The sequence below is a fragment of the Streptopelia decaocto genome, assembly GCF_964273445.1.
Source record: "Streptopelia decaocto genome assembly, chromosome: 3".
NCBI lineage: Eukaryota > Metazoa > Chordata > Aves > Columbiformes > Columbidae > Streptopelia > Streptopelia decaocto.
In genome coordinates, this window is record NC_138656.1 from 42143610 (window position 1) to 42159649 (window position 16040).

Consider the following 16040-nt stretch of genomic DNA (forward strand, 5'->3'; position numbering starts at 1 on the left):
GTTGGAAACCTTGCTGGTCAAATCCTCCTTCTCTTGCTGTGTTAAATCTTCTCCTTGAGAAACATGGGCATATATTTGTGAAATACTGTGCAAGCTAACAATGCTAGTTATCCATTGGAGTAGCAGACCACTGAGAGGCAGAACCTAAAAATACATGCATTTTTTTTTTCTCTCTTCTCCTTTGCATTTCTGTATAGTTGTTCTTCTAAAGGTCTAGAATTCTAATCAGATATCCCAAAATAGGAGCCTGAAATATTAGGAAAGGTTCACACTTTAATTCATCACTCTGATTTGTCCAATAGGAGGAACAGTTATCTGAGACTGGTCTTTTCTTTTACAGACGTAGATGAATGTCAACAGGGCCACTGTCATCCAGACGCCTTCTGCTACAACACTCCTGGGTCCTTCAGCTGCCAGTGTAAGGCAGGTTATCGTGGGGATGGTTTCCGGTGTGTGTTAGGAGGTAAAATTTTACAGTTCTTGAAAGTGGGACCAGAAATATAATTTGGGCATTGGAGGATATATGTTAATTTGGTTCCTTTGTTTTGAACTTCACCAAGCTTGTGTCAAAATCTGTATCTTGACTGTTATCACTTTTCCATGTTATGCTGTTCAAGGTCCAGTTTTATGTTTTGTTTGTTCTGTCCCCAGCAGTTCTCAAGCTGATGCTAACTTCTGAAGTTGCCTTATGTGGAGGCTTGACCACAGGCTGATTTGGTTTGCACGCACCATAGTCATTTATCATAAAATATCTGGAACTGTTTGCAATGTAATGTAATGTGACAATTACAGGAGAAAAGTCAAGGATGAGACCAAAGTACTTGGACGATTGTCTTCAGTGGGATCTAGATGCCTATGTGCCATGTGTAGCCAGCAAGAGTCCCGAGAGACTAACTCCAGTTTCTAACTAGCACGTGGTCACTTGGTTGTTTGTGTATTTACCCAGCTTGTTCTCTATTTAGTAGAAAATTCTTTATGCTCCTACACTTCTGTTCTTGCATTGTAGTTTGGGCCTTGAAGTATAAAACTCCTGATCTTGAAGGCATGCTTAAACAACAACAACAACAAAGTGAGGAACATTGAAGCACATATGGCATTGTTCCGGTTACTTTAATTCAAAAATGTGGTAAACCCATGGGACTGCACTCAGGCTTTGCAGAATGCTGAGTATATTAAAACAATTCTTCTGATTCTAAGATTCCTGCTGTTGGGCAAAAGACCCTGCACCTCTCAACAGAGTGAAACTCAAATTGTGCAGCCAAGAGTAAGCAAAGGCATAGGGCAAAAGGGGAAAAAGCAAGAAGCAGTATGACTGAGGAGGGAAGCTGTCTTTATAATTCAGCTTCTGCACTGTGGTCTTAATGATGTCCAAAGTATTTGATGATTCAAAATTGAGTTTGTTTTGTTGTTTTGGTGTGTGTTTATTTATGTGTTGGCTTAAAAGTGCTTGTCTGCATGGCACAATATTACTACCTGATGCATTGCTGAAACTTCATATTCCTTAATTCTGAAGTTCTCTTTTTTTATTATTTTAAAAATTTTTTTACAATTGAGTGCTTATGTCTTTAAACAAAAGGGCAAAGGATCATTTCTAGGAAAGGCATAAAAAAATCACAAGGTCGATTATGGTTTTAGATCATATTTATATGACATTTCATCATGTGCTCAACCACAAGTGTTATGTCAAATTACCCAGTGCTTGTAGACTTTTCTATCAGAGGTAAATTGTAGAAGGTTTTGCAGTGTTTAATTCTGAAGCTTTAGCCGGTACCACTTTGTCAGTCCTTCAATATTATTTTTAACTAACTTTTCATGCATGAAACCCCATGTCCATTTTCATTTTAATACTAGATGAAATTAAGAACTATCTAGTGTTTCTAACCTGTGTCAAAATATTTCGCTAACCAACCAGCTGATAAAACCAGGCTTATTCCTCCTAGAAGAGAAACTTGATGTTAGTAACTTGAAGCAAAAACAAATCTTAAAACTTCCAGTTCTTTGGGAAGAATTGCAGAGGAAGAAATAATATTTTCATGTCCGGCACATCCCCTTTGTAGATGTAACAAGTTATTTGGTACACTGATACTTGAATTCAACCAATCACCTGAACACAATTAATTTCTTCTGAGCACATGTGATAGCTTATTTAAGTGGGTTATTTCTGTTGAGAACACCTCCTTTTGACATGCAGTGGTTAGTGTGTCTACGAATCTGCTATGCACAGTGTACTATGTTGTGGTAGCTTTATGTTGTTTTTTACTGCTTATCCTGTGCACTTCTTGACTTCCCATACTCAATGCAATTGTATCTTGAATGGGCATCTTTCCATGTCAGAGCTTTAATGTTAGTAACTAAATATTTTGGAGAGTTTTCTTGTATCTGCTGTTTTCATGGGTGGGGATCTGCCAGGTTTTGTTAGTCTTCATATATGCCTTCCTGATTTTTTTTATGCTGTTTTATACTACCAGTAGAAGACATGCTTTAGAAGCACTTCTAGCAATTGGCTCTGCTTATGAAATGCTCCGAGCAGGGGAAAAAAAAAATCTATGTAGCTAAGAACTCGCTTTTGCTGAATCCTGACTGAAGTAGAGATTATCTGTAATGCTCTGCTGGTCTGCAGCAAGGGCAGTGTTTACAACAAACTTAGCTACTCCTCCCTTCTTAGAGACTTAATAGAACAATAGCTGCCCTTGGGGTCTCATCAGTTGCTAAAGCTTCAGTACTTTTTAAATGGATATATCCAACAGTTAATCATTGTCCAGAGACAGAATTAAAATATACTTTCTGGAGCCTTGCAAAAAGCAGCTTAGTTTACTTTAGCACCCAATTTGTAAAGTGAGTTGCTTCAGAATGGAGATTGCAGATGAGGCTGTATTGTATTCAGCTGTAATTAGAGACCCTTTCTTTCCCTTTTTGCCCACTTAGGTTTTGATCTAATTAGCCTCAGTTAAGTCACTGAAGTCTTTCCTGGGTGGTAACAGCATGGAAAGTTTCATTCATCTGAATACTCCTTTTTGCTGTACCCTATTTTGATCCATGCGTACGATTACTTGCTTGTTTCGTGTCTTCATTATTATGTGAAATCTACTGTTGAATCTTACCACTGCTGAACAGCAATTCTTGAAACAAGTAGACTAACAAGTAGAAAAGATCTGAGTCACACACAAGGGAATGTCTGTCACAGTGAACCAGCAGGTCAATGAAAGAGTTAATGATGCTGGAATGTCCCACTGCTCACAGCTATTAAGGAAGTCTGTACTTCATTATTTCCTCACGCTTCGTTTTTCCATTTCAAACAACCAGATGTCTGAGTGTTTCTACCCTGCAGACCCCAGACACTGTTTACTAAACAGAAACAAATCTAGATTCTTGGAACTAGCAGTCTGACTGTTAAGAGCCCTTCTCTGGTCCTCTGTACGCAATCTGTTTCACATGAGAAATGCACTGTAAGCGAAGGATTACAAAGGAAGGGACAAAAGGAAGTGTGTTATTTTGTTTGGGGTTTTTCCCTCTATTTTTTTTTTTTTTTGGTCTGAGAACAGCAGTTAAAAATATCAGTATAACTTCTTGTGATATGTGGGCAATAAATTTAAAAGCAAATTTAAAAGTGGTCTTTGATTACATATTGATTCTGGACACAGTTTTAAATCACTTCTGTCTTTAGCTTGTGAATTAAAACCTGTTTGAGTAGTTATATCAGATCTTTACATTTTTTGAATGCTGTTGCAGAACTAATTGAATTTGGTTTCGTGTATCAGACTGTAATCCCCCCTGCAAAATGGATGTCCTGTTCATCTGTTTCTCATCCTCTTTTTCTCAGCCTTCTTTTTTTTAGAAAAGTCCATAAATAATTTTCTGCAGTGCTGCTGCAAGAGCTTTCCTTTATGACCAAAACAGACTATGAGTGTTTAATGTTTCTATATGGCTTCAGGATTTTGGTTGTGGGTTGTTTTTTTTTTTTCCTGTTTTTTTTTTTTTTCCTGTTTTTTTTTTTTCCTTTTTTTTCCCATTTCATCTTTTTCTTCGCTTATGTGGGAAGTATGTGCATTTATGTTTTTCACCTGCCCCACTTTCCATATCCATGTTATTTCCATTTCATTTTTTTCAAGTTCCGTTATATATTTCAGTAACTTAAATTCCAGATCGCTACTGGTAGTTTATGAAACAACTGGAAAAATAGATTTAAAACATTAAATACAAATTTGTTTTTCTGAGGAAGGGTATATATTTAGCTTGAGTTCATGATGCACCATTCTGTGTATCTGGTCTGACTTGCATGTACTGTGGTCCATGTAACATGACTTCTTCATCAAGCCTTTGATCTCTGTTTTGCGCTACAGCTTCTCTCTTAGGAGCTCTTTTCTGTAAACTGGTTCCATTTTTCACTATCCTTTGGAACTGTGGTTACCAGAACTGGACCCAGTATTCCTTGAATCATCTCCCCAGTCCCACATTGCTTCTCTATACCTGTGCAGTGTTCCCTGTGTATATGCTGAATTTTTATTTATACCCCCTCACAATCTTTGCAGGACTGAGCTGGGTACTGGCAGCTTATCTGCTCGCAGTTATCTGCTGGAAGTTGTGACCTGCTGAGAGCTTTTTTTTGATTGTGGTTTCCAAGATTAGTCTATCTCTAGAGGCTGGTCTACAGAGAGTGTTCCAAGAAGTGTAACTTTCCATTTGACTGTCTAAATCTACTTGTTTATTTTAATGAGCTCAGTTTACCTAGTGATGAGATCCTGTCCTTCTCATGTTTTATGGCCTATTTCTCTTTCACAAATGGTGTGACCTATGGTTGTGTTTTCCTCTGGAATCCTAACAAAGGAATTAAATTTCTTAATAAAGAAATTTAAAAGTCTAAGGAACTCACTAGAAATACCACTCCTTCATGACATTCGTCCACTGACTCAGGTGATTTTTAAGTTTTTAATAATTTATCAAATTAATGTAGCCCACAGTATGGTGCTTTGTTTCAAAAGAAATACTAACCTGTGAGCGTTAAGTAGAGTGCCATAGGAAAATACAAAGCTATTGTGTCAGTGTGTTACCTTCATCAGCCAAGCATCAACTGTATCAAAAAGTAGTGAGAATGGATTTTTATTCCATTTTATAACAAATACTAAGCAGTAATGTTTAAATATTGAAACTTGGTCCTGCTCTTAATAAAAGGTTGTTGGCACCCCCACTTTCCTGCATCACTGAAGATTACCCAAGTCTTGCTCTTACTGTTTGTTTAATCTCTGGCATATACCGTTTTTCTCATAATTGACATGATTGTTTGGCTTGGCTTTCAAATGTGGCTTTCAAGAATGGTAAGAACTTCTAAAAATCAGGGCTGGTAACCTCTGGGTATGGAGCCTTGAAGTAGGTAGGACTTCTTTTCCATTTGCTATGCCCAGGTGTAGTAGTAGGTGTTAACAGCACCATTAGAGCAGGTAAGCATTACCTATTCTTGCCTCTGCCTGTTGTAGTTAATGGAAGTTTTCTTCACAGCAGTCAAGAAATCAGAGAACTCCCCTGATGTCAGTTGTTCTGTATCTTTGACAAGTCTTGATTGGATGAAATATTACTGTATTTATATTAAAGGAGGAGCACTAAGAAGCCTCATTTAGGCTACTCTACTGGTGGCAAAGAAAATTATTAGCCAGAAGGTTTGTGTCTGGAAGCTGGCTTACAAAGAATATGGCAGATGAGGCAAAACTTCATAGCCTAATTTGTTCAACTTTTTAAGTGTTGGTTGTGCAATGTGTGGTCAGACATTGTTGTGGAGAAGAATTGGGCCCTTTCTGTTGACTGATGCCAGCTGCAGGCGTTGCAGTTTTGGGTGCATCTCATCAATTTGCTCAGTGTACTTCTCAGATGGAATGTTTTCACTGGGATTCAGAAAGCTGTAGTGGGTCAGGGTGGCAGCAGACTACCACACAGTGGCCATGACTTTTTTTTGGTGCAAATTTGGCTTTGGGAAGTGCTTTGGAGGTTCTTCTCAGCCCAACAGCTGAGCTGGTCGTTGCTGGTTGTCATATAAAATTGTGGCATGTCACAGTCCAATCAAGAAATGGTTCATTGTTGTTGTGTAGCATAAGAGAAGACAACATTTCAAAAGGACAATGTTTTTTTATTTTCGCTTGGCTCATGAGGCACCCACTTATCAAGGTTTTTCACCTTTCCAATTTTCCTCAAATGCCAAATGGCCATCGGGTGGTTGACGTTGAGTTCTTTGGCAACTTCTGGAGTAGTTGTAAGAGAATCAGCTTTGATGATTGCTCTCCATTGGTCATTGCCAACTCCCGCTGGCTGACCACTACGCTCCTTATCTTCAGGGCTCTCATCTCCTTTATGAAACTTTTTGACCCACCACTGCACTGTATGTTCGTTAGCAATTCCTGGGCCAAATGTGTTGTTGACGTTGCAAGTTGCTCCGCTGCCTTATGACACGTTTTGAACTCAAGTAAGAAAATTGCGCCAATTAGCTTTTTGACTAACATCATTTCCATAGTCTAAAATAAATATAAGATAAACAGCAAGTAATAAGTTAGTAGCAAAATAAGTAAAGCTAAAAAAGCACATTAAAATGGTGTATAACATAGCCACATTTATTTAAGAATGTATCCAGTATCAAATGGCAAATTTCAACAATGCAAAAACCGCAATGACTTCTGCATCGACCTAATGTATATTTTGTCTAACTTGTGCTGTTAGCTCATCAGGGCAGGGAATGTGCTGTATTTACTGTGTCAATCCCATCTTTCAGGCTGTCATAGCTAGCCTCATTTCAGACAATTAATGAAATTTTAAGCTTGCAAAATCAGAGCATTTTCTCTTAAGCACCTTGAGTAAGATGTATGACTGTATTAGTAGACTATTTATCCCAACCAGCTGTCAGCTGGATCTAATATTATTGTGACTTCATTGCTGCATAGGCTACAATACTGGACTGGGACTCATCTCAGTTTTCTGTAGGTGTCTTGAAACTGAAAGCATAGTAATCCTCCTCATGATTCAGAGATAAGGAGAGAAAAAATACTATATGGATTCCAAATGCCTGGTTTGAACTGTCATAACTAGTTTAGGGGCTTGTTTTGGTTTATGTATTTTCATATTGGCTAAATTCATGTTAGTGAGTTGAAATGAATTTAACATTGAAAGACAGGTTAAAATGATTGAGTCAGCACAGATGAACATGGTAACACTGGCTTTATTTCTTTTCAGAATGTCTATTTAACATAGATTACTTATCACACTTGATACTGTTAAAAAAGTTTGTCACAAATATAAGAGACGTTCAGAAGCACAGAAGCAGTAAAATACGTAGTTACTCCTAAAAGTTACTGGCAGTAGGATATTTGACATCCTTTTATGCAACTGAAATGGGTGATGGGATTTTTTAGAAAGTACAAATCATATTCCCTGCCTTTAGAAGGTAAGAGCTGATTTTGAAAATAATTTGTTTGACTAGTCTCTTGACTTTAGGGGGACTAGTTGCATAATTAGGCCATTAGTGAGATTGGTCTTGATCATTGCAATATAAGTATTCTTCAAAAATTCCATTAGTATTCCTGTATAAAATCTGCAGATATAATGTGAATATTGTCTTGAAATAAGTAAATACATTGGTATTTCAAGTTACCATGAATACTAATGTATTTTGTGTATAACAGCTGTATCCTGTCTGGAAGTATATACACATTCTTTTCTACAGTTCATATTTGCTAACTCATTTTCCTAAAGTTGATCTGGTCTATTCATTTATAAAATTGTTAGCTGTTGGGTATTCTCTAATTCTTGGAGTTTCAGATGGGAAGGAAAACCAACCAGTTTCTACATTTGTTTTTCTGTCCTACTGAGGAGGAGTTAATAGTGTCTCTCAAAGATGTATGAGCCAGCAGTGTGCCCAGGTGGCCAAAAAGGCCGGGAGCATCCTGGCTTGTATCAGAAACAGTATGGCCAGCAGAACTAAAGAAGTGATTGTGCCACTGTACTCGGCACTGGTGAGGCCACACCTTGAATCCTGTGTTCAGTTTTGGGCCCCTCATCATAAGAAGGACATTGAAATACTAGAGAGAGTGCAGAGGAGGTTGATGGAGCTGGTGAGGGGCCTGGAGCACAAGTCTGATGAGGAGCAGCTGAGGGAACTGGGGCTGTTCAGCCTGGAGAAAAGGGGGCTGAGGGGAGACCTTATCACTGTCTACAACTACCTGAAAGGAGGTTGCAGCATGGAGGGTGTTGGTCTCTTCTTCCAAGTAGCAAGTGACAGGACAAGAGGAAATGGCCTCAAGTTGCACCAGGAGAGGTTTAGATTGGATATTAGGAAAAAAATTCTTCATGAAAAGGTTTGTCAGGCATTGGAACAGACTGCCCAGGGAAGTGGTGGAGTCACCATCCCTGGAGGTGTTTAAAAGGCATTTAGGTGAGGTTCTTATGGACATGGTTTGGTGCTAGAGTTAGGTTAGGTTAGGACTTGATGATCGTGAAGGTCTCTTCCAACTGAAATGATTCCGTGATTCTATGAAAGATGTCATGAATGCAATGAAGAAAAAAAGTGTGGCAAAATGGCCCAGTTACTGGAATCAACATTGCTTTTATCTGCATACTGCGTAGTGTATTGAATACGTGAAAACAAAATTTGAGATAGATAATGGAGGCTTTCCTTCAGGGTCTGGTTTTGTAGGTTGATTCAAGGCTCTCCACCACCCACATTAAAGCTGATGCCAAATATTTCAGTTGTTTGGAGTGAGCTGTTCTCCAGACATTTGTATTTCTCTAATTGTGTCCAGGTGCATGAAACTTGTCCAAAGCTTTTGCTTGCATAACCAGTTTAAATAATAATAATAATAAAGTACCCTTTTCCTTTTGTATTTGTGTGATTTACACCACAGTAGTCTGTGAGTGCATGGGTTTAGCTTTTTGCTCAGCTGGGCTGGCTCTAGTCTGAGCCACGCATAGCTAATGCTGTCCACCAGGCAGTGTAAAAACAAGGAAGGAATAAATGAGTGTGTAATGTTAAAGCCTCTTCAGCAGGCAGTTTGTGGTAAGTTTTTCTAACTGTCTGTAGAAATAATTGACAGGAAAAATATATTCCCCCATATTAGAGCTCTTTCTCTCCCAATGCACAGAACCCTTCAGGGGTCTTAAGTGTGAGGTAAAGACAGATTTCTTTGTCTACAGAAGAAAAATAATGTAGTATTCTTTTAATTTCATTATGTTGTTTGACATCTAGAAGGATATATTGATCCAGATGACATTCCCTATTGCATGACAGATAACACCAAAGAAGTGTATTGTAGTCCAGACCGTTTTGTAAAACTGAAACCAAAAACCAAATCCCTGAACCTCCTGATAATCTGGAAGGTCAGTCATTCCTCTGTAATCACTACAGGAATACATATCCATGTGGTGTAGCCACGGTGCATCATACATTTCTCTGTGTACGTGGTAGTATTCCTGTTTTCTGTATAGCTTTACTTATGTGCTTTACTAGGGACTGGACAATCTGTCCCTGCAGTTCCCTTCTTAGACCCAAAGGATCAAATGAGTGCTCAGACTTGATAACTGAATGCAAAAGATCTAATATACATCAAAGCAATGATTGGTTTCACTTCCTGGGTTCTATGTAGAGCTCAGCATCTGCCTCCTGTTGTGGTTTTCTTTTGTGGCTCTGAAGGGAAACTCGACTTTTAGCATCACAAAAAACCCTTTATCCACTCTATGGCCTGGCTAATTAGTCGCATTTTAAGGCCCATGGATAACTTCCAAATGAGTAGACATGGTGTTTGCAAGTTGGACAGAATGTTCTTGCAAATGTGCCTCAAGGAGAAAGGCAGTGTTTTCCAGCTTCTGTTTATGACATTTCAATGTCAGAAGCTACAGGGGGGCTGTTTGTTCTCTTTTAAACTAGACAGTGAAAGATAAAATGACATAAGTTTAAGGCAAATGTATCACATTTACATAGGGCAGACTGCTCCTGAGGGTGCACTGAAGGCGAATGCCTTTGAGTGCTGTAACAGTGTCATGTTCCTCCAGCGGTAAGAATGCTTATGTTATCAGTGGTCAGCATACATTAACTGTTAATGGAAAATAGTTATTAGTTAAAACAGAAATATTCACTCATCTATATTTTTTTTCACAGAAGCGGAAAAAACCAAATGCCAGCGTGAACGAGAAGTAGCTCTTGGAAGTGTAGGCACTTTCTTCCCAAGGGAGATAAGAGTTGGTCATTTCATTCCCCAGTGCGATGAGCATGGGAATTACCTACCCACTCAGTGCCATTCTAGCAGTGGATATTGTTGGTGTGTGGACAGGGATGGAAATGAGATTGATGGCACCAGAAGCGGCCCAGGAGTTCGACCACCATGTAAGTGGCTGAAGCACTTGTTTCTTCTGGGTGTCTCTCCACCGAAGTGCACTGTGTCCCAAATGTGGGGCTTAGTCATGCTCCTGAGATACAGCAGTGGTTTCGAGCAATGCAGATCTCTGCTGGCCCAGTGACAACATGCCTTGTGCTGCAGCCCTTCAGTAACTCCAGCACAGACTTTTCCTTCAGCTGGGGCATCTGGATAACTGTGGTGACCCTGTGAATAAGAAAATGTTTTTCTAACTTCTTCCCTGCCTAGAAACTATGAGAGACCCCTATAGTTTCTGCTCTCTGAGAGCTGTGGCAAATCTGAATGTGTGGTAACTGAATTGCCTTGGGAAATGAAGGATGTTCCTTCTTATATCTTCCTCGCTTCAGCTGTAAAATAGATAGATTTTTCTAAACATTTTGAAGGAAAGAGCACTTTACAAAGCTGAACATGAAAAGACCTATTATGTCAGTCGCTCCTTCTCTGTCAGCCAAGGGGAAGAAATCAGAAGCTTTCTGCATCTGATTATAGTTATTAGAGTCTGCTTGTAGGACTGTTTCCTTCTAAGATATCTGACTGTAATTGTGTCTCTGCAAATAACAAGAACCTTTGTTATCCTGTACAAGCTAATTTTTTCCCCATCTGTTTCCTTCTCTCTTAAAAAGGTCTGAGCACAGCTGCTCCTCCTGTTGTTATTGGGCCCTCTGTTAGACCAGATACGGTACCTCTGCCACCAGGAACACACTTGCTTTTTGCCCAAAGTGGTAAAATTGAACACGTTCCACTAGAGGGAAACAATATGAAGAAAAATGGTGCAAAAGCACTCTTGCATATTCCAGTAAGTAACCTGCTCTACTAGGTTCATGTGTTTTAGAAGGCTTGTGACAAAGGTGAGAGTGTTCACCTATGGAATTTGATAATTTAAGTTCCAAACTCAATTTTTACTGTTGATTAAAATTTCCGTATCCCATCACTTTGTCACTGAATATTCCTAATCTGACTAGTCAAAAAGCCTAAAACTGAGCTATAGAAAAAGAATTATTTGCCTTTAAAGAATATCTTATGACAAAAATCTAATATCTGTGATTTCACATGCCTCCAACAGCTCATCATATAAACCATCCTGCACTCACACTTCCATTGGCTTTCTGACTCTGATATAAAAGTCTGGGAGACCTATAAGAGCATTATATGGAGAGGCACTTTTTTTCTCTTTTACATCCTCAAAGTCTTTTCCTAAGTCCTAAGCTCTTCCTGTTTTTCAGTAAATTCTCCGCAATTCTTGGCTCCAGCCAAGATATATAGAAATTTTAATTTTTTTTTATTCTGCCTTTTTTTGCTTCCATCTCCTTTTTCAGGACCAGTGGGTGGTAAATCTTTTTCCCACACTTCTTACTACTGTCTAGAGGATCTTTTCCGTCACCTGTGACACATGCCAACTCTTCTCACTTCCAGTTTCTTCACATTGGTTTTGCTTGAAGCCTGGGATTTGTGTTTTCATTCCAGTATTACTGTATTTATAATAGATAGCAATACCATGTAGCATGCTGGCCTCTTTTTTACATTACTGTGAATATTTAGCAGACCAAATACTTATTAAATTACACAAATTCTCTTCAGTAAATAGTACCACAGTCTGCTGTGATGTAAGGGCAAAATCAGGCTTTTGTCTCTTGTCCAAAGTGCTGCTGCAATAATGTAAAAATCAAGTAAAACACTGTGTGCAAAACGGGGTAGTTAGGCTGATATAGACACGTGATTCTGAATCTTTGTCACCTAGTCTCAGTATTTACTTGGTCTAACTTAAATGAATTGATTAGAAGTGCCTTCAGAAAGAGCTTCCAAGAGGTAAGATGCAACTCTTCATTAAATTTTTCAATTAAAATGAAACTTTAAGTCTCTGCTGACAGTGTCTCTACTTGTGTTGCCTCAGCATTAAGTGTTTGCGAAGTGACAGTGTTCAGCAGTGTAAAAGTGTTCAGATTGTTTTGTGCATACAGCATTAATGTATGCTGATGAATAAGTCCATATGTTTTAATGTATGGTTTGGGACCATCTTTCTAAGAAGTTGCAAGTTACAAAAGCAATACAGGCAATAGATCTGGGAATCCATGTGAAATTATTGTTTTACCTTCGTAGTCTCTTTCATTTGTCTGAAGGAAAGTTTCAACTAAACACAAACTCTAGTCCTATCTTCTTCTGCCTGGAAAACTATATATATGTTCCTTGTGCCTGAGCAAATTCTTTCCAGCAGAACAATTTTTGTAGTATTTGTTTAAGCTTTTTTCTTTTTTTTATTTTAACAATTTACTTTGCTAGAACTTTTTTGAGTAAAATGATGCTGTGTAGGTAGCACTGCTGGAATGCAGCTATCATGCATGAGTTGATAAATATACAGAGCACAAGTCTGATTTGATAGAAGTCATTATTCCTCCTGGAAGAGAAAGAATGAGGAAAAAAAGCACAGGAGGAATAACACAGTAAAATAGAAACATGAACTTTCTTTAAATGGATATGCAGATGAAGTTATAGAAGTGAGATAAACTATTCAGTAGTAATATCTACAATGCTGCTTTGAAATAACATAATTGTAAATGGTGTCTGCTATTTAAAAGGGATTTATAATTGAAAGTATTTTACTAAGCTATTCTACAGTGACTGCCACCAAGTCGTTTTCATTGTCTATCCTTCCCATCTCTCACCTTTCCTCAAGAATTTTGTTTTTTTTCAGTCTTGAGACTTCGATCCATAGCTAGTGCTGCTGGCAAATAATTTTTGTTTAGCGTAAGCTGATGTAATTTGCTTGTTGACCAACAGGACAAAGTTGTTATTGGAGTTGCTTATGACTGCACAGACAAGATGGTTTATTGGACAGACATCAGTGGCCCTTCGATCAGCAGAGCAAGCCTGCATGGTGGGGAACCAACAACCATCATCAAAACAGGTAACAGCAAAAAATCCTTCCTCTTGCTACTCTCTAATGGCATGAGAGACTTGAATTTAGTCATATATATTTCCCAGGTGTTGCCTGAGGTCTAGCATTACAAGTTGGTGTTATCTGCGTAAACAATAATGAAAAAGTCTGGATAACATAAAATGAAAAAAGATCCATTCCTTATGCAATAGACCTTCACTGCCTTTCCACTGCTAAGATAGACAAGAAGTTGGTTCTCTTTGAATAAACTAAGTTTAAGGCCAGAAGTGAGAGCAGAATGTCAGTGAGATGTTTCTGTCCTTATTTGCAGTTGCAGGATACTGTATCTGTCTAATCAGTGAATGTCTTGTGAACATCACTGACACGTTTTAATTGAAGGCCAAGGGGTTTTAAAGATGAATCAAGGTGCTGTGGTTGTTTTAAAGCGTACCTCAGGGCACTAATCGGTGTGGGGTTCAGAGCCTCACAGACTGGACTTTGGACAGTGTCTCAGCTCCTCATTGTTTAGAGGATTTCTGTACCCAGTTGCAGTCCTAGGCTGTGCCTGTATTCTTGCTGTGTTTACCAAAGCAAAAACCAAAACCAAAACCCAAAATAAAACTTAAAACCAAAACCAACCAAACAAAACCAACAAAAACCAACCAAACAAACTAAAAAACAAACCAAACCTTCTTTGGATGCTTTGTCACTTCTAGGGAGGAATCTTGAGGCAGGCTTTACTGCTCTCTACCTGTGCTGTCATCCTTAGGTCTGCCCCCATAGTGGGGCAGCACATCTGGTAGTCTCAGGACAAGTCCCCAGCTCATGACATCCCAGATTTGTAAAGCACACTCAAGACCTCACTTTCCTGTGTGAGGCTTGGCTGTGCTATGTTGTGTCCAGCCTGGCAGCCTTTGTGTAGCCCACTTCTGTTATAGTCGTATCTTGTCAACAGTACTGATCAGAAAGGGTGGTTCAGCATCTTTCCTGAAAAGGTCCATGTCCCTGGCCTTAAGAAATGGAACACATAGGTAGACTAAGCTCAAGCTACTGTAGACAGAAGCTATTTCTGGTTACAATGATGCAATGACTACAAGATGTAAGTATGTGAAGAAGGAAGGTTTTCATTAAAACTTAGGTCATGCACGGGGGTAGACCCATCATTGTTCAATGTATTTATGATCTGAAAAGGTGAGGATGAATTTTCAGTTTGCTATTGAATGGATATCAAACACAATCAAAACTAAAGCTGACTAAAGACATGCATTTATGTGTTCACATGGAATATCCTCTGTGGGTTGTCACTCTTTGATTTTTTGTTCTGGTAAGCAAGGAAGGTAATGCACTGGCTAGCTGAGATTGGATTATGTGCAGTCGTTTTCTTTCGTGTTCTCTGCTCATCATCTGCCTGCTGTGCTGAGAAAGAACAGGTGAGCAGGGAGGTTGAAGAGGAGAACCCCTGTTCTCTGTTCCTGAGCTTGGGGATCAAACAACTGAAAGGTTTCAGCCGTGACTTTCCATGCCTTCCACTCAAGCTGTAAAATAAAAGTGAGTAAAGTGACCTTGTTTGGGTTTTGCCCTTGGAGTTATTCTGTGATTCAAGAATTGGACTGCAGTGTATTGTGGGGTTAGTGCTTTTATGTTTATGTCCTGTTCTTATACCCTTTCCTCCAAGACTGTGCTTCTCACTGCAGTCCATTTCATTAGAAGGGTAAATGTAAGCCCATGCATCTTAAATATGGAAACCTTTTTTAAATGGAAAGGGTTAAGGGGGAGGACAGGTTTGGAGAACAAAGTGAATGTGAGGGCATTAAAAAAAAAAGGGCAACAAGAAAAGCTGGAGGCACTTTTTGAAAACTAGTGTCCTCAGGATCCTAGAACACCTGTGAAGCCAAGATACTGGAGGATGTTGCCCTTGCTTTGGATCCTTTGCAGCTATTGTCACAAAAATTTAGGAAATTATTTTAGCACAATGATCAACCAGTTTTAAAACTCTGCAATAAATTCGCTTTAGTTTTCTTTGGACATGTGGAGGAACTCTACCTGGAGTTTGTGCTTCAGAATAGCCAGTTTGCTGGGACTTCATCCAGGCTTTTGGGAACAGCAGAGAGATGGAGGTGGCTTGGATCCTACCATTGTCCTAGGAAGGGAAAAGGGAGAGCTTAAGGCCACCCCTAACCATTATAGCAATTACAGAGCTTCGTATTTCTGTACAACTTGATGGCTGAGATATTTGTAAGACTTCTTTTTCATCCCAACACATTTAATCTGAAAGGGACTCTAACCCTTTGTGCGACCATGTGCCTGTGCAACTGCAATTTCTGTGGGGAAAGGATTTCCAATTTCCACTCAAAGTAATTTTTCAGATTCTGCACTTTAAAAGGTGAATGAAATTACTATTGCTAAAAAATTATATGGATATGAATTACTCTAATGAAAATATGTGTGCACACATTTAAAATTTTGAAGTGTATAAAATATGAAGGCTTTCAACTAAATTTGATTATTTTATGTAATTCAGGATGCTTCAATGCTACATGGAAACGTCATGTTTTTTTACCAGCTACAGAAAACATTGTATCTGTAAAGGCACCTCATGATTTCTGTTGTCCTGTTGCTTGCATAGGAAGTGAATGCCATTCCTGAAGAGATATTGTGTGATGTTGCAGTTTACTTTCTGTACATTAACTGGCTCTTCAGGAAAGTACTCAGAACAAAATAAGGTTGAATATTCAGTATTTGAATAGACATCTCCTATGCTGGCCCAAACTGAAACTTAAAAATTT

At 38.8% G+C, this 16040-nt stretch overlaps 1 protein-coding gene across 1 annotated transcript in view; it reads left to right on the top strand.

Moving 5' to 3' along the window:
- The window catches only part of NID1 (nidogen 1), a 48460-nt gene that overhangs the window by 21848 nt on the left and 10572 nt on the right, over window positions 1–16040 (top strand). Inside the window, exons 12-15 of the mRNA XM_082049970.1 lie at window positions 341–463; window positions 10127–10351; window positions 11006–11178; window positions 13158–13284. Of these exons, the coding sequence (XP_081906096.1) occupies window positions 341–463; window positions 10127–10351; window positions 11006–11178; window positions 13158–13284 (648 nt within the window). The remainder of the gene's footprint in view (window positions 1–340; window positions 464–10126; window positions 10352–11005; window positions 11179–13157; window positions 13285–16040) is intronic.